The 19,322-nt window shown below is 41.2% G+C and overlaps 1 protein-coding gene across 1 annotated transcript in view; it reads left to right on the forward strand.

Annotated features, from left to right (window-relative positions):
* The window catches only part of COLEC12 (collectin subfamily member 12), a 93,206-nt gene extending 81,535 nt beyond the window's left edge, over window positions 1-11,671 (forward strand). The window contains exons 4-10 of the mRNA XM_039549336.1: window positions 1,914-2,012; window positions 4,486-5,532; window positions 6,953-7,441; window positions 7,562-7,698; window positions 8,440-8,549; window positions 10,245-10,390; window positions 11,560-11,671. Coding sequence (XP_039405270.1) covers window positions 1,914-2,012; window positions 4,486-5,532; window positions 6,953-7,441; window positions 7,562-7,698; window positions 8,440-8,549; window positions 10,245-10,390; window positions 11,560-11,579 — 2,048 coding nt within the window. The 3' untranslated portion in view covers window positions 11,580-11,671. The remainder of the gene's footprint in view (window positions 1-1,913; window positions 2,013-4,485; window positions 5,533-6,952; window positions 7,442-7,561; window positions 7,699-8,439; window positions 8,550-10,244; window positions 10,391-11,559) is intronic.
* Window positions 11,672-19,322: the final 7,651 nt, after the last annotated feature.

The raw sequence follows: 19,322 nt of genomic DNA on the forward strand, positions 1-19,322 counted from the left end.
TAGCCAAAGGAGAACACCACAGACTGAACAAGGAGCTGCCAAGAGCCAGAAGGAAAAGCCAAGTATGGTCCTCACGCTCACTGCATGTGATACATTGGTGTATACATGCATCAGCGGAGTGTCAGAAGTAGCTGAAGGACCTTTGCTGATCGGGGCTCCAGCCTGGAATACAGCTGGGTAGGACAAACAGAGAATCAACTCTGGTTTTATTTAGGAAAAATGGCATACAGCCTTTTGACAACTTTAATGGGCAGAAGAACCAGAGAAAAATTAGTGCTATAATGGGGAGAAGAATTCTTTCTAAAGCAGAAGGTATTGAGCAACTGTCCCTCTGAAAAAACAAAGCCATTATTGTAGCCTGGGTCTGGTGTTTAGCAAGCGATCTGTCATCATCTCAACTACAGAAAGCCACACTCTGACTTTGCACACACAGTAAAGTCTCTGTTTTACTGCCTTTTTAGCAGCCTAGAATGGAGCAGGCAGGTAATTCACCAAAGGATGTCTGGTCTCTCTGAAGACCCTGAGACTTTTCTCCAGTTGTAACTTCATTCACCTTAGTGCCATTGCATCAGATAGTCTTGGTCTGTTTTTTCTCCTGTTGGTTTTTGGGAAGCAGTAAAAGCCTTCTGTGTAACTGTGGTACCCAGAATCAGAAAAACAAAGGTAAAAGTTAATAAAGAAGAAGCACCTGATGGACTACACTGTAAAGGTCTGGGATTCATGTGGTTGCTTATGAGCCACAAAAGATCCTTAAATTTCACTTCTTGTGAAAACCCAAATCTTTACATAGCAACAACTTCTATGAGACTCTTTCCAAGCTGCAGATCATTTCACAGACAGAAAGAGTGGAACCCCCTACCCCACACAGGTTTACAAAACATGTTGCAAAACATGGGAAACGCTATTTCTACTGTTTGAAAGAGGGAGCTGGCTCAATAAATCATGTAGCCTCTCCCAGGGTTGTTACAGGCCCATTCTGCTCCCAGTATAGCAAAAGGACTAAATAATCTCATGATGAGAAGCAATTTCTACCCCTGGTTGTGGCTTGAAGACAAAAGGCTATTAGACAAGGTTTGGTGTGAAAGCTGTAGGCTTTCACCTCTAACCTTGCAAGCATTTCACATTTTTGCCACTGGAAGCCACCCCGGGCTGTTTATTTGTTGCTCTGCTTTTTCCATTCCCATATTAATTTCATCAAATAATTGAATGTCTCAGCGACAAGTACTCAGGCATTAAAAATAAATTGCAGATCAGTCATAAATCTGCGCTTCCTGAATGACCATCCTTTCAATCTTAACGAGACAGAATCGTTTCAAGACTGTTTTGAGTGATCTGTACCATTATCAATATGTTTAAACCCCCCAAAACGTTTAGTAGTTACTATCTCACTATCTCAGTCCTAAGTTTGCTATCCAGGTGGCAACTTTTAATGATGAAAAGGCACAAGAAAAAGAAGTTCTTTTTAAGGAGAAATGGCTCATAACAAAATTAAAGGAAGTCTTCTTTTCATATGTCTGAGCCTTTAACAACGAGGTTGCCTTTGCCACAGCACTGTGCTTGAAGCGTGGAAATACTGTTAAAAGAAAAGGACTTTGTTCATGAGGAAAACCCACAAAGAGGGATTTCCTCATTCAGGAGAGAGATTGCTCATGGGCAAAAGAAAATGTCTAGGGACTGCTGGCAGACTGAAGAAGTGGAAGAGTTCTGGGTCCACCAGCAAGTAGGAGCTCATCCTTCCAACATTTCACAGAGCAGCAGCAGAGTGTAATGACAAGCAAGGCAATTTTAAGGTGTTTTCTTTTTTTACTGTTTGATGGTAGTGGTGTGAGGTTTTGTATGCTTTAGTGTTTACTAGACTTTTTAAATCATTTCCCTTTTCTTCTTTCCATAACATACTGTTCTCTTTCCCCTAGTTGTAGAAAAAATGGACAATGTGACAGGTGGCCTGGAAACGTCCCACAGAAGATACACAGAAAAGCTCACAGAAGTGGAGAGTGATCTGAAGAAATTAGGTAATCTACACACAAGCAAAGCCCCTTTGTGTTATGGATCTGGGGTGTTCTCCTGGCAGATGGAGGCAGGAAATGTGTCTGAAAAATCTCTGCCCATGACAAGATACAGCACTTCTATTCCAGTTTCTCAAATACTTGGTAAAGTCCTTAAAATGAGTTCAGATCAGCTCTACTTAGGAGAGCATTTTAAGAATACTTCAAAATTTACAATTTCCACTGAACTCACTCTGAAAGCATTTCTACTTAAATAAACAGACACTTAAATGTTGTCCTCAGGAGAGAACCTTCTCTGAAGTAGAGATAGAAAACATAGCAGAAGCTGTTCCACAGCACAAGGGATTCTACATAAAATGAGAATCTGTCACCCAGTCATCTTGATGGTGTTTTAGCAATTAAGATTCAAAACTGAAGGCCATTTTACAAGGTACACAAATAATCAGCTATTCAAAATTCTTATGTCTGAGGGGAGTGGATTACTTCCACAAAATGTTTCTTGATCATCTCAGGGAATACAGGACGTAAGGGAATACAGGACATAAGATTGTTATGTGTTTGGATTTCCCAAGTGCTATCAAAGTTTTCAATTTGCAGGAAGATGTAAAAAAAAATCATGGATAACGATTCTACTCTCTAAGTGTACATTTTTACCTTTCTTCCTGGCCACAGACATACAGTTTTTATTGTAGAAGTATTAATATACACATACATGCATGTGATTCTTGAAATAAATTTTGTCTAGTTTCATAAACCATATATTGAGACGTGCGTTTCTAGGAAAACTTACGTGCTTACAGCTTGATTATAAATTTTTACAACTTTTTTCCCCCAAAAAGAAGCTGGCTTCCAAAGTATTTGCACATTGCATTTAGTTCAAAGACATGGGGTAATTCAGTGTGATGTTCTCTTACTGGCACATCTACAGAAGTGTTACACTTGGCTTCTGTGTGGGTTATTATATCAAGCTGATTAAATTTTCACAACTTGGAGCACCTTTGCTTCATTCATGACCACACATTTTTACACACTTGCTGGATGGATGCTCAGTGAGATGCTCAGGATCATCAGTTCCCATTTAAGTGGCTTTGCCATGGAGGCAGTTAGGAAAGTTCTGGGGCAGTTTGAGTAGGGGACACAAAGGTAAGAGAACAGCTGTAGGGCCAGAAGGATAACAGCGTGTGGTGAATGGAAGACAGGCCTTCAGGGATTAGCTGTATGTGGACCTGGCAGTTGTCAGAGCTGTGTGAGGAACACAGTAGAATTTGAGCTATAGCCAAGAGGTAAACATAGAGTCAGAGCTGAGAAGATCTGGGAGTGAGACAAGCAGCAGGGAGAGGAACTGTGCTCAGGAAGATGTCCGTCCACAAAAGACTCCATAAACACTTCAGGCTGAAGTCTCACAAGCCATCATTTGACATTTGCCATCATGACTCATTCAATCACACCAAACAAAGCTCCATACACAGCTGTATTCACTGTAATTTATAAAAACCATACTGCTCTCTCTTAGCATAATCTGAAATTATGGACTTCAGACTGTGTAATTCATAAATATAGCTACACTTAGATGAGGACAAAAATAAATGGACTGTGAGCAGGCTAGTGAAGTGATTGAGGTCAAGCAAGGGAGTCTTCCCTGAAAGCAAGTGTTGACTGCTTATTTCCTTGGCTTCTCTGTCCTGGATGATAGGCTGTGCAATCTCAAATGCTTTATCATACTCAGACAAGCTTCCAGAAGTATTCCATAGGGCAATGTAAGCACAAGCAGAGATGTTTCTCAAAGATTAAAGGTTTTGTCTTCCTCAAACTCAGAACATGAGGAAACAATAATGGAAAAATAAATGTCATTAAAAGCAATAGTAATGTATTAGAGAGAAAACCAGAAATATATCTTATCCTGATATATCTGAAGTAGCCTGCTGGCAAAGCTTTTGTCTCTAACTCAGATTGTTTTAAAACTTACGTAAAACTAAACCCAAGATTTAAAAAATTGGAGTTACATGTACTAAATCACAATGAAGGTATTGTACCTGCAGTGAAAAGAAGGAAGAAAACATGAACAGATTAAAAAAAACTTCTGAGCTTTCAGCAAAATCCAGTTGTAACTTTAAAATCTACACTTGCTGATACCTGTTTAATGTTTTGAATTCTGTTTCCCATTCAGTTTTCATTCAGAACACAGTGTTACTTGACTGCATATGCTCTAACTGTGGTTTTTCCCATTTGTGATGACAGAATCACCGTTTTGTTCTCTTCATCAAGACACAAGGTCTTCATCAATTCCTCTCTGCTTTTTTTTCTCTGTTTAGAGGTAGAACTTTGCTCAGTGGTTTCTCTTTTCTGGAAAAGATAGCATAGAAATTCTGTTGAACAGTTTGACAACCTGACTGTTCTTAAAATACTCTGTGCTGGTTTATACTGTGTTTTTAAAAAAACCCTAAAGCCTTTCTGGTTTGTTTTTTTTCCTGTACAACAGATGACCAGGCTGGACAAAAAGCCTTGAATACTAACACTGAACTGTCCAGCTTCAGATCTGACATTCTGGCTCTTCGTCAGCAGCTTCATGACATTGCAGAGAAAACTACCAGAAACAAAGATACACTGGAGAAGCTGCAAGAGTCTGGAAATATATTAGATGATAGACAGAACCAAATGAAAAGTGCCTTAGATAGTAACTCTTTCATGATCGTCAGTGTCAATAAGACTCTTCAAGCATATACTGGCTATATCAATGATCTTCAACAAGACACAAGTAATATACAAACAAATCTGCAAAGCCAAGTGCATTCTCACAATGTGGTCATCATGAACCTGAACAACTTAAACCTGACTCAAATACAGCAAAGAAATCTTATCAGTGTCCTACAAAAGTCAATGGAAGACACAAGCTTGGCTATATCGAGAATCAAGAGTGACTTTCAAAATCTGCAGCAGGTTGTCCTTCAGGCCCGGAAGGACACCGACTGGCTAAAGGAGAAAGTACAAAATTTACAGTCTTTGGCTGCCAACAACTCAGCAATGGCAAAAGCCAATAATGATACGCTTGAAGACATGAACAATCAGCTCAGCTCCTTCAGTGGGCAGATGGAGAACATCACCACAGTTGCCCAAGCCAATGAACAAAGTCTAAAGGATCTCCAGGAACAGCATAAAGGATATGAAAACAGAACTGCTGCCAAATTCAGCCATCTAGAAGAAAGATTCCAGGTCTTTGAAACTGATATAGTCAATATCATCAGCAACATCAGCTACACTGCTCATCACCTACGGACGCTGACAAGCAATCTCAATGAGGTCAGGACAACTTGTACAGACACCTTAAGTAAACACTCAGATGAGCTGATTTTTATGAACAGCACGCTAGCCAATATTCGCATAGACTCTACATCTCTCAAGGTGCAACAGGATTTGATAAGGTCAAGGTTAGATGTTGAAGTTGCCAATTTGTCAGTAATCATGGAAGAAATGAAGCTGGTGGATTCCAAACATGGCCAGCTCATCAAGAACTTCACTATCCTACAAGGTATGCAGCTTCCCTAATGATGTGTGTGTGCTGAATTCCTGCTTGCATTAGTTCTTTAGTTCTGTGGAAGTTAGTGCATGCTGGTCCAGAGTCCTGGGGTTTTCCATTATCTAATCCTAAACTTTGGAAATGTACATGTAGCTTGAATTTTCCTTACTAATTTTTCTATGCCTTTTTTACATAGCTAAAATGGGGATGTTATGAAAGAAGGTTCTGACTTAGCAAAATTTTATTCTGTCTGACTGACTGACAGGATCTGCTTTTGATTTAGTTTTCTAAAATAAGCGAGTGAAGGTGTGGAACCTCAAGAAACCAATCCCCAGTAAGGAGGAAATGGCTAAAAAATATATGTTGGACTATTCCCAGAAAGGTCCACCCTTACTGAAAAACAAGTTGCTATTTCACTTTAAGCCAGTTGTTAGTCTGCCAGAAAACATCCTACTTTGCTTAGTTTTTAATCCTGAGATATTTCATTTTCTCCAGAAATAAATAGCATCAGGTTTAGGAGGTTTCTCCCAGCCAAATATTATCCCAAATGAAAAGAACACTCATATTTCCAATCTGATGTGAACCCGTCTAAAACTCCAATCACAAATATAAATCCATTGCTCCAAATAAACTAAGGCTGCATTAAAGCCAAGATTATATGTCCATAACCTTAACTGTTCTCATTTCAACCAGGCCTAAATGATTCCAGCTTGGAAGTCTATCTCTGGAGGAGTTCGAATTATGTACATTGGTGCCAGGGGTGGGAAGGTATTGACGAGGGTTTTGCTCATCCATGAACAGAATCCCAAATTGTTTTGTTGTTTATTGCTGTCACAGTATTGCCATTTCCTGTCATGGGTTATTGTTCCCTGTCTTGTTAGAGCTGGCCAATTTGCAATTTCTGGCCTTTCCCACAGTTGGCCTGTTGCTCACTATCCATCATTTTGTCTCTTTTTTACCCCCCATTATTGAAAGACCAACAAACAGGATCAGGAGAAAAAGTGCTGGGTCTAAGAGCAGAGAGGTGAGACTAGAAGGAGAAGGGAGCGTGGCAGAGTGAGGAAACAGGACCACCAACACACAGGACTAGTGCATAAACTAGTATAGACTAGTGCACAGAGTCTTTTAGGGACTGGCACCTTGGCTGGTCACCTGGGGCACAGTGTCACTGTCCAGTTCACATGGCTGGGTGGATCAGAGTATTTTCTGTATCCTGTATTTTGTGGAGGTCAAGGAATGAACAACAGTATATAGGGCCTGGAAAGCAGCTGCACTGTTACAAGCACTGGTGAAAACAGCTGTTAACCCAGTTTCTGTGTTGTTAAATATCCAGTGGTGTTGGTCTGAGATGTATTGAACAATCCCACCCCATGTGGGCTTTTTGTTTTGTTTTCTGTGCATATCCCCACTTTGCATGCTTACATTGTTTCAGGCCCTCCTGGTCCAAGGGGACCTAAAGGTGACAGAGGCCCTCAAGGTCCTCTTGGCCCCACTGGCCTAAAAGGACAGAAAGGAGAGAAAGGAGAGCCTGGACCACCGGGACCTGCAGGTGAGAAGGGCCCACCTGGGCCAGCCGGGCCACCAGGAGAAAAAGGAGGGAAAGGTTCAAGAGGATCGCCTGGCTCCAAAGGTCAGAGAGGTTCTCCTGGCAAGACGGGTCTGCCTGGACCAAGTGGAGACCCAGGGCCACCAGGGCCTCCAGGCAAGGATGGTCCACCAGGACCTCAAGGCCCACCAGGACTTCAAGGCCTGCAAGGAACTGTGGGACAGCCAGGGTTACCAGGACCACGAGGACTAACTGGACTACCTGGAGTCCCTGGGCTGCCCGGTCCAAAGGGCCCACCTGGCCCGCCAGGGCCACCAGGTCCAGGGATGCCAATGGCACTACAGAGTGAACCTACATCCGTACCCGAGGCTAATGGTAAGCCATGAACATACTGCATGCTGTAGATGGGTATGGGTTCCTCCATTTATTACTGACCCTATTACTGCTCTGCTGAGTTACCAAGAATGGGCTTAACACCAAAAATTCACACCACAGGTTGTTCTCCCCATTGGAAGAACTATACAGAAAAGTGCTACTACTTTTCAGTTGAAAGAGAAATTTTTGAAGAGGCAAAGTTATTCTGTGAAGAGAAAGAATCGCAATTGGTTATCATCAACAACAAAGAGGAGCAGGTAATTGCCTTCTCTTTCTGGTTTTCAAGGAGGGAGTTTGAAGTTGTTTAACATGTAGAAACCACAAGATAGTGGGAAGCTGAGAGCATCATGACTTCATATAGTAGAAGTAAACACACTGATTGACTCAGAATTTTGTCCACCCTCTGCCTGATCAGCAGCTTCTCCATCTGCAGAAGGGCAGTGTGAGCAGAGCTGATGCTGAAAGTGGTGAGGACAGAGCAGTCAGAAAAGCTGCTAAGAATTGTAGGAGTTTTGAACCTTTAAAGATGGAATCCATTATGCCTTGTATATTATCAGTATCTTTTACAGCAGTGAATATAATTTAATTTTAAGTTATCTGATTTGACACATGCAGCCCAGGACTAGTGTGACCCAAAAGTATTTTTAATCTGACTATAAATCTAACTTTATTTTTAATACTATTCAACATGGCAGTGGGGATGTCAAGATACAGCTGCTTACTATTTGGGTTTTTTTCGATTTGTATCTATAAGACATTAGCTGTGACTTCATGTCAACCTGATTTTCATGCCTAGCTCTCTCTACCTCATTGCAAACACTTCAAGGGATTCTAGTCTGGGCAACACATCCCAAGGCCAACTCCTGAAACATACCTTCAGCTTAGAAAAATTTCTCTGGCCCTCTTTATTTTGGTAACAAGAGGCTTATGAAACCAGTGTAGTTTATTGGCTCCAAAGACTGCCATCCTTGTTACGGACTAAGATCTTTCTTTCACAGCAATGGATAAAAAGGCAGATTTTTGGGAAAGGCAGCTTCTGGATTGGACTAACAGATTCAGAGAAGGAAAATGAATGGAGATGGCTGGATGGATCCTTACCAGTTTACACGTACGTAAACAAAAAGCAGTGCTACCACTCTTGCTAACACTTCTAAAAGCACCATCTTGAAACTATCCAATGGATCCAGATGGTTGTAGATGCCAATAATTTAATTTGTTACTGGGGGTGCTGGGCTTTTTCTCTCTCTCCCTACTCCATGCACAAGGATTCCTTTCCTTGCCAGGAAGAAAACTGAATGTTGAATGAAAGAATCACATAACTACGCAGCGCAGTGTTTCTTGCCAAAACGTTTGCTCCTGACTTTTATTACGAAGTAGAGATGGAAAGCACAGACAGTTTTACTGTTTTGGTTTGAATTTTCCTTATTTGCATTACAACTGGCTATAAATAGAGTACTCGTTCTGATAAAAAATGACCAGTCTTTAGATAGAGCCCAAATCCAAGTGGAAAGCATTAAACATAAGGAAAATGCATGAAATGAGGGCGTCTATGCTTTGGCCAGCTGAAAACTGAATTGGCAGCTCTCCAGGAATCCTAGGGCTACACCTAATTTGTTCTAAATGGAACAGATTGCAACCACCCAAATTTTTAATACTGAGGAGTAGACTAAAGAGTTTATAGATCTGAGCATGCTGTGCTTTAGAAAAACAGGCTACACAGTCAGTCAGATGTTATGAAATGATTAGCTGTGATCTCATTGGTGTTCATTTAGATGAAAAACATGGAAAAAGTCAGATTCATTTCAAATGAGCCGTGATATTTTCCTCTTTTCCTCCTTTCCCGTTTTCATCTTTCTTCCTCTTTATGGCAGCACTGTGATGGATTCCCACTTCAGCCACTGCTTTTAGTAGATTTCCACTACACTGTGGTTTTAGGTGCTCTGTTGTAACCTCAGAGCTGTTAGTTACAGATTTTTGGAGCATTTCATTACTTCTGGAAAGCTGTGTGTCCTCCCAGGTGCCTGGTTGGACACTCTGTGTCAGGCAGGCATGTTTTTTAGCTGAGCATGGACTGTGTCAGCCAGCAATCACAAGCTCCCCTCAACAACCTGTTTCTTCAGGAAAACTGAGCTTTTAAGTCCTGAGTTTGGAAGCATTTCTCACTCGTTAAACAAAAACAGGATGAGGAAACACTTGCTGTAAGATTTCTTACTTGCTGCATTCAATTTCGCCATCAAAGCTAATGTTCTCAAAAGATGCCTGTAAATATACTCTGTGCATTCCTTGTAAGTCAGTAGAATTCCCTTCCCATCTGAGCCTGTGTCCCTAAAACACGTGCATCTTTGCTGTTCCTCCCAAGATGCCCACCTTTGTACAGTCAGAGGGCTGAGTGCCTTTGCAGTGAGCAAGGGCAGGCTGTTGCCATCTTGGCAGTACCTTTGAGCCCATGGGCTCTTCTCAGTCCCATCTGCCACCAGGAATGCAGTGTGCAGGTTTTGCAGGCTTGGAGCAATCCACATGGAGCATGGAGCACTCCCACTGTGTGTGGATGTACACTCAGAAACTAAAATAAAGTTCATTGGTCTAAATTTAGGTCTCTGAGTCTTGGCAGCCTGAGGCCAAATAGATTCCCTTCTCTGTAATACATCTGTTTTCCATTTTCAGCAAGAGTCATGTATTGTTTGTTTCAATGTGAATTTCCCGTTCAGAACAGATCTCATGATGTTTTTGTTAATTTCTTGTGGTGAAAACCTGCCATGTGTGCTGTGTTGTGCAATCATATCTCTTGCTTTTTGGTGGAAAGAAACTGGAAAATCGGGCAGCCTGATAACTGGAATCATGGACACGGGCCAGGGGAAGATTGCGCCGGGTTGATCTATGCTGGGCTCTGGAATGACTTCTACTGTGAAGATATTAACAATTTCATTTGTGAAAAAGACATGGACAAAGGTAAGCAAGGCCCTTGGTCGGATTATTTCATCTTGCCCATAGTAAATGTGCTACAGCTAGAGGTGAGATCTTGGCTAAATGCTACAGCAGTGCCTTGTTGAGGAAGAGGGGGAATCACATGTGAAGCACTTCTAGTCAGATCCAGATGCAAGTGCTGGATTTATTGCACTTGGAAAAAGCAGCCTCAATGACATGGCATGCTCAGCATCTTGACCATCTCCTGTAGGCCTTACACATGCCTAAAATTTTGGGCATGATTTGGCACATGCTCCAGATCCTACCCACACTGGAAGCTGTTTTTATAGGCTCAGTGGCCACACAACAAAGTAAAGGTGGCCTTAGGGTGGCTCAGGCACCAGCCTTCAGAAACCAAAAAGACTCTGTTTTGAAAGTTTGTGCAATAGGAGGCACTTGGTGACTGCTAAGGAGATCTTAAAATTCCCATTGCTGCCAGGAGATGTCCCATGGGACTGAGAAGCTGGGTCCACAGGCCATAAGCATCTCCTCTGTTGCAGCTGGAGTGAAGGACTCATAAAGTGCCCATGTGGCCCAGCAGTCAGCCAGGTGTTTGCCACAGGGCATGTCTTTCTGTTGACACAGGCATTTCTGCAGGAGCAGAGGGCAGGTGGTTCCCATGGCTGCATAGAGCCCTGCCCCATCATCACAGAACGTGGTCAAAGCTGCTGTTTGTGTTCATGGTGGGGCTCTGCCTGAAACGTTATCTCCTCCATACAACCTGTTTAAACATTGCTTTGCCAAGGGTGCCTGGCTGCTCCAGTTGGAAACTTGTCAGCTGAATTTCAGTGAAGGCAGACATAAATGTCAGCTAGAGCCAAAATTACATCCCATCCATAGCCCCCTAAGACAAAACAAACTGCTGAACAAGCTTTGTGTGTATAACTCTGTTTGGAGGTCCAGATTGAAGGACCGTGTGTAAGTAACAATATAATTTACCTTGGTTTTCCTACATACATTTGTTATTTTAAGAAAACGTCAAGGTTTACAAATATTTATCCTCCAGGACCTACAGGATCTGAATATGAGTCTGCTCAAATTTTTAACATACCTTGATCTCTGTAAGTTTTCTTTTTGGAAATTTGTTTAATCTTCACAGGCTTTTTACAGGATTTTTTTTCTCTTTGTTTTTCTTTTTTTTTCTCATACTGTAGGGCAAATACTTGGAGTATAATAGGCTGTGACTTTACAGATACCTTCATATTAAGGAAACTTACATGAAGAAGAAGAAAATCCTGGGAGAGAGCAACACTGACTTCCAAAATCGAAAAAAAAATATGAAAAAAGAAAAAAGCAAGCACTGAAAACTGATTTAAAAGCATCAAGGAATTCAGCAGTAACTCTTCTCCAGCATCCTGTAATTATTTAAGGCCTTTTGACCCACAGCATCAGGAAATAGTGTTGGACTAATTCTGTTTTAGATTTTCTTCCCAACCAGTAACCACATCCATAAGCAACTTGTGTCTTCTGAGAAAAGACATTCTATCAATCTGAGTAAGACTGTTGGTCACTCATATAGAAAAACATATAAAGCAACTGTGTGAACAGTTGCTTCATTTGCTAAAATCCCAAATGTAGGAAAATTATACAGATACACGAATATATAGATTTTATATAAATATATATATATAGTCCAACTCTTATCAATAATATGGAATATACTTTTAAGAGCTTTTAAAACTTTGTATTTTTGTACAAAATATTTGCTTTTTACAATTGTTCTCTTTTTTACTGACTTTTTTTACAAATATAGTGCACAGGGGCCAAAGAAAACAATAAAGGTACTAATAATTCATTAAGGTTTGCTGTGAGGCCTAGCTCAGCTATAGAGAAATATTTTTCCAGTTAGAAATATTTTTACTTTCCCAGATGATTTGTTCTGGTTAAATAACTTTTAAAGCAGATTTTAGATAGTGTTTTCCTTACTGTATGCAGTCTAGTCTGCATGTGTAACAATTAAGTTGACTAAGGACTAGATACTCATTATAGCTCTGATCACAGCCAGTGTTTCGTTGGGATACTATGGAAAGACAATTTTAATAAAAGCTTTTCCTTCCCTTCCTTCTTTCCTTCCTTCCTTCCTTCCTTCCTTCCTTCCTTCCTTCCTTCCTTCCTTCCTTCCTTCCTTCCTTCCTTCCTTCCTTCTGTCCTTTTCGGCTTGCCTGCCTTCCTTCTTTTCGGCCTGCCTGCTTGCCTGCCTGCTATCTTGCCATCCTACATTCCTTCCACTCAGGAGAAAATGCCTGAGAAATGGAAGTAAATCTCCAATTTTAAAGAATGATTTTGAAATGTTTTCATTCCTTCCCCCTTCTCGTAAGGAAATCCACCCGAAAAGGTGCCACACATACTGCAGGTCAAGCCCAGGTGAGAGACTTTATGAAAAGAGAAACAAAGAAGCTGCACACACTGAAATATGTTTGTTTTTAAGACAGATTTCAAGATTTGGTGGGAAAAACATGCCGTACTCAGAAAAGTCTAATAAACTTGCACTTCTCCAAACTGCTTTGAAAATCAATCTCTCTGTTTTCTTGGACCAGTACTTCTCTCCCAAACAAAGTAGAAAATAAAATATGCTGCAAAGCAGAAAGAGATGATATCATTACCCAGCCAGTTTCCTCCACAGTCCCATGAGCCATTGTCTAGGCAGCAGTGTTGCTTATCAGGAATTTTAAAAATTAGCGGGTTAATTCATTAGCAGAAATCTTGGTATTTGTTTCCAGTTTTTGTACTCTTTTCATCGCCACATGCTCTACAATGAAGGAAGTTGTTTTGGCTTCTTGGGAAGGAGAACTGTTTTTCCATTGCCTCATGACTTGCCATTTACCTTGGCTGAATGCAGATAAATTTGTTGAAATATTCCAGCTCTGTTGGAAAGAGACAAGATTTTGTACTTAAGATTTTCAAATATTGCTCCTAAGATCAACCAGTTAAAGGCGTTTTTTTCTCTACATCTCAAACTCCCTCCAGTGTTTTAAATTTCAATTATAATTTTCTTTCAAAATACACAAAATGTTACATTTGGGAATCTGCCCTGTGGGTACAAATTAGATATGAGACAGGAACAACCTGAAAATTGCATCTGCTTAATTAAAAGTGAAAGGTCTGTGTATTGCAGCTGCAGAAACCATGTGTCACCATCATGGAGGCAGGGCTTGTCTTCAGACAGTCTGGATTTCATAAGACTTTTCTTTTGGCTTTTTCATAAGGTTTTGAATACAACTTGATTCTGCCATGCACTGTCATGCTGTACCAAGGAGTTGCCTTGTAAACACATGCTGTAGTGTTTATATTTACACAATGTCTGTGGAGATAATGTTAAACTGCTATTTTTGGGTAATGAGGTACAAAACTAGTATTTTGCATGCCCAGAGAGCCTCACACACCCTGGTGAGTGGAGCCTTGCAGAGCCACACTGAAGTGGAAGCACTGCTACCTTTGTTTTGAATGTTGGCTTATTTATAAGTTTTGAGCATCTGCCACATAAAATTGTGTTCTTCATGCTTTTTATTGATGCCACAGACTTCTGTCACCAAAAGAAGTGAATGAGAAACCTCTGTTTAGGCTCAAGCTGTATTGCTTCCTTGCCCAGATTTCATCCTTCTCTTCCTTCAGCACCAGCAGTGATGGTAAATACATGAGATCAGATTATCCAAGAGTTATCTAGTGTCCTACAGTCAGAGGAATGACAAGCTGAGGACACTGAGAAATGAAATGTGACTGGGCTCATACCTTCTGTTCACACACTTGAACCACACACTGCAGCTGTTATACAAAACTGGATGAAGAGGGATGCTGCAGTTGCGTGCCTGACGTGCCCAGTCATCCTTAAAATATGGCCTGAGCAGCCAGGCCTGCTGAGACAGACCAGCCTTTTGACCTAGTATTCCTGCAGGAAGGAAACAGAGGTGTCCAATGGCAACAAGGATTGAAATCACTGAGTGTTAGGACAAGAGAGTGTTAAGACAGCTCAGGAACCTGTCACAGAAAGGACAGATTGGTAGGAATGCAAGCAGGTCACCAGAATGGGCCAAGATGTTGTCATGAAAATCAGACCTGCCACTCTTTAAGGGGAAAACATCCCCGTCAAATCTTCCTGTATGCTTTGAGTAATAATGTGGGTTGTATGGAAAGTTTTAAGTGATAGCAAATTATTTTGTCCCAGCTTGAGTTTTGGCTTTCCTTCTTATGCATGAGTATTGTAACTTGTAATACTGAGCACACATTGCCATCACCCTTCTTGTTTTACATAAAATTAAATTCAAGTCCGTATACCCTGGCAAGCACTGGGACTGTTAGAAGAAAAAGAGGGAAAGGCAGAGAAGGTACAAAGTCACTGTGATTTACATTCAGTTCTGGATTTCTTAATGTCATTTCTGACTCGTTTCATTAATTTATTTGGAAATGCCTTCAGCTGATTAGAGCTTATAAATCTCAACTCTCATTTCCTTTGTTGTCTATAATTAATACTTGCAAATGTTCTAATAAAGGAATCACTAAGCGGAGACATGGAGATGAATGTTGTTCACTTTGTGCATGTGTGTGTAACAAAGAGGGATGTGGAGATCAGAGAGATGTGGAGCCAGAACATTCGTATGTATTAAAAATCAAACTGATGAAGTTTTTTTCCATTAAAGCTTTGCTTTTCACTTACACCATCCTAGTTCTACGCCTGACCGGGGCTATCTTATCCCGTAATTGCAATTTTAGTGCCTTGTTCTTGCAGCACATAGGGGCTAGGAACATGGGTTCAAAGGTCTGATCTGAACAAGACCTTTAAGAAGGGCTGAAGCCCTTTGCTGCTTACTGTCCTAGCACACCAAGCACCTCAGATGGGCCCCCCGGTGAAGGACAGCCTGAATTGAGTATCATCAGTCCTCACATTAGCCATTATGATGGCTTAAATTGTCTGTTTATAATGGCCAATCTGGTCTTGCTATTCCTCTCTCTCTCAGATGGCTGACCTCCTCTTTTAATTTTCTGTTCCTGGCAGTAGCTACTCTGCTTTTAGCAAGTAGCAGGAACTGGTGTCTGATCACTGGCAAGGCGAGGAGCTGGTCAGAGAGCAGCCACTGCCTGTGGGAAGAAACTGCTCTGCAGGGAGTAGGGGAAAGGTGGCCGAGTCCACTCTCACGTGAGAAAACACAACCACTTTTCCCCAGTGCAGCCCCCTTGCCTAAGAGCACAGCAGCTCACACATCTGTAGCATCCAAAGGGAACAAAAAGTCTCCAGCCCCAGCCTCCAGACTGACTTTTTTTTTCCTCCCTCACTTCTGCTGGTGTCTGTGCACCCCAGAGATGTAGGTTCCTCCATGACCACCTGGCTGTCCCTGGAGCGGTCTCTGTGCTGCCCTGTGCAGGTGTCAGGGCTCACACGTGAGAGTCGAGCAGTGGGGCAGCTGCCCATGCCTGGCACTCCCCCAGCTGGGACACTCCGATCTCTCCAGGGCTTGGGCAGGAGCAGGAGGAGGAAGTTCCCAGTGTTACCTACACTCAGAGATAGCCTTGGCATCTATAAATGCGATGATACACTGCTTTACAGACAAAACCCTTGCTCCCCAGAAACCAGGCCTTCTTAAAACCAGAGCCTATTTGTTCATTCACCAGCTCCACCTCATTTTTTTCATGCTGTCTAGTGAAAAAAAAAAAAAAAAAAAAAACAAAAACTGGCTAAAAACTTTTTTGAAAGTTCTCATCTGTTTTCTTTCATATGGTGGAATACGTTTGTTTTTTCTTCCCATCTGGCTCAGAGATGAAAAAACATTCTTTGATTTCTTTTTCAAAATAAACTCAGTGTACTGCTACAAAGTTTGTGTGGAGATGTTTTGGGGTTTTTTTAGACCAAAACAATAAAAGCAAATTACTAGGCAAATAATGCTCTTTTTGGAGAAGATCTTGCATGCCATGAGGATTTTCTTACCCAGAGAACTTCCCAGAGGCATGTTAGTATTGCCAGCCCCATTTTGTGACTGGAAGAAAAAGGAGATTTTCAAGAATATGATTCATTTTGATGTCTTGTTTTGGAGATTTTTGTTTATTGGGGAGGTGATTTTTAGAAGTGACTTTTTCCAGTGAAACCAAAATTGGCATAGAGCAAATTATTTTTTATACACCTCAAGGAGGGGAGTGAGCTTTTCAGTGCTGAATTAAACAGAATGGTGTCCTTCCCCCATCACCCTGCATATGGAAGGCAGACATTTCTGCTGCTGTTTTGTAGAGCAGAGCTCAGTGTGATCACAGCAGAGGAACAGCAGCAGAGTAGAGCAATGTCCTGTGTGGGTAACAGTTAACACCTGACACTAAATTACCAGGAGACCCCCTTGATCAGAAACAAGAAGGTTAAGGACTGCTGAGACCTTTGACTCCTCTGCAGCTCAACTTCAACAAATCTTCCTGAAAACATACCAGCTTACACTTCAAAAATAATTAGGGGTTGCTTTGTTCCTTAAATCATTTTGGCTGCTCTTCAAAAACTTTATTAGGAATCTTCTTTTAATAACCAGTGTGAATGCAATTATGTCCCATTTAGACACATTTGTTCTGTTTCCAGTGCTGTCCTTTAGCTTAAATAGCATCTCTCCTGGGACTGTCAAGTAATTGTAGTGGTCAGTGTGGAGCCATTCATCTTGAGACACAGTAAGGGATGGTTGGGAACAAACACATCCCTCTGACCAGCTGGGGAGCCCTGATGACAGAGCCTGGCTCTGATCCCACCGCCCAGGCCCACAAGGGATTATCTGAGGACACTCTGGGCATCTTGCTGAATGGTGGAAGTTTCCATACTCTTTTTTGTTAGTGTTGCAAGAGGAAAGAGAGCAACAAAATGGGTATAAAGAGTGGTTTCCCACTAAATTAGAGTAGGTTACAAGTGCTTGGCTTTTTATAAGGCAGTAACACATTTTATAAGGCATTTGAAAAATCACTCTGTATATCTGAGCTTAAGCACACTTATTCTGGGTTTGCACCAGAGCAGAATCTAAGTTCAGGTTATACTTAGGTTCTTGATCTTCAAGAGATTAAAATCTCCAATTCAGAGATTAGCATGTGACTTCTACTTTTTCTATCTGTCCTGCCAAGGCACAAATCCACAGCTCAGGCATCAGTGTGATTCCAGGCTCTAAGGATTGCTTCCAAACTCCCTGTATTTGCAGTCATGCTCCTGCCAGCCCTGCAAGAGGTCCAGCTGATAGAAGCTGCAAGTCTGAAATATGACTTTGGAAGAATTTTGTTCAGGAATCCCTCTCATTCAAAAGTCTGGGCATATTGCAAAGATGACATTTCTTTAATTCCATCTCTATTACCCGCACTCATATCAAACGGATGATGAATTATTTTTCTGAATGGCAACAATGTATTTTTGTCCACTTTGGTTTTTTATGTCAAAATAAAAGCCTGGAAGTGGAAATCAGACAAAGCATCCTTGGCATTGCAGTATCTCACTGTAGCAGGCAAATAATGTTCCTGGATTATTGCCTGTGATAACAGCACGAACTGATATCTGAACAGACAGCTTCATGCTATCTACTTGTAGAAGCAAACTTAACTACAGGCACAGCCTCGTCACTGGTCCATCTTCTGACAGGCTGGGGCAACCGTGTTTCCTGCTGTGTTTCAAAGAAACTGTAGGAGATAAGAAAGAGAAAAGGTAAAGAGAGAAGAGCTGATGACAGAAGGGAAACAGAGGAAAAGAGAAAGGGACAGCTCAGGGAGTAGAAGAGAAAAATATGGAGAATGATTGAGGACGATAATGAACACTGATGTCCTCATTGTGGTTTCTAGTAAGATCAACCACAGAGGAGGTCTCTTCTCAGAAACATACAACTGGGCAGTGTCATAGTTCTCATAATTCCCATTCTTGGCTGTGAAGAGAACACATCCCTGCCTTGCAAGAGAGGCATATCATTCAGTTGGTGCCTGAAGTCATGTAATACTTTCCCAGCACAAACAAAAATTCCTGGTGGCTCCAGGTCTTCTGGGAGCTGGGTCGAGGCTTTTGTTTTGGTGGTTGGTTGGTTTTTCCTACATGTCCTTTTCCTCCTACACAAGTTTTGAAACACAGAATATTTTCTAGTTTTCCGTCTGTATTAGAAATATGAAACTCAACTTTGGAAGAGAGAACAAAAGCAAGAACATACAGTAGGTCTCCAAGCAACAAAACACTGTCTGGAAAATAGGTCCACAGCAGTATTTGGACTCGCAGCTCCTGTTTCTATACTAAATTCTCATTGGTATTGACATTTGAACAGGTGCACTTTATGAAGTCAAACATGGATCTTTGATAAACAAACTTTAATGAACAAAAGGTGCAGAAATGTACACATGCTGAAAAAGAGGATACAAAAAGGAGGTACCTTAGTTTTTATAAACAGACAGTTGTTGAATTTGAACACCAGAGACACTTCAATTCCAAATACCCTTGAATTTGCTTTGAAGGTAGCATTTTTAAATGACCAACCACTGATTTTCCCCAGTTTTTAACTTTAAGATGCAAAAGCTGGGGACTCTCATCAGTCACCAGCTGGTGATTTCATGGAAAAAAACTAATTTCAAAGGCAGATTGGATCTCTGCATACCATTTTATCCAGATTAGCCATGTTAGGAGTGGGAGGGTGATCAAAAGTCCTGGTTATTAGGACTCTTCACTAGCTGAATTAACTCTCTCTGTGTAGAAGGAGAGCACTTTATTTATTTCAGACATCACCACGAGGTCTCCCAGTCTGTGTCTATCTTGTGGCATCTTACATATGACAAAATTCTAAAAATAAAATAAAACAAGAAAAACCACAGGCAGAACAGCTGTTGTTCTACCCAGACAAAGATTTGAATGAAAGCCTTTGTGACGGATCAGACTCTGCAATTGAAAAGCCATTTACATTTTCAAGTCTGATTCTAACTGTAAATCTTGAGTTATATATATGAC

This window comes from Corvus cornix, chromosome 2 (genome assembly GCF_000738735.6).
Source record: "Corvus cornix cornix isolate S_Up_H32 chromosome 2, ASM73873v5, whole genome shotgun sequence".
Classification (NCBI taxonomy): Eukaryota; Metazoa; Chordata; class Aves; order Passeriformes; family Corvidae; genus Corvus; species Corvus cornix.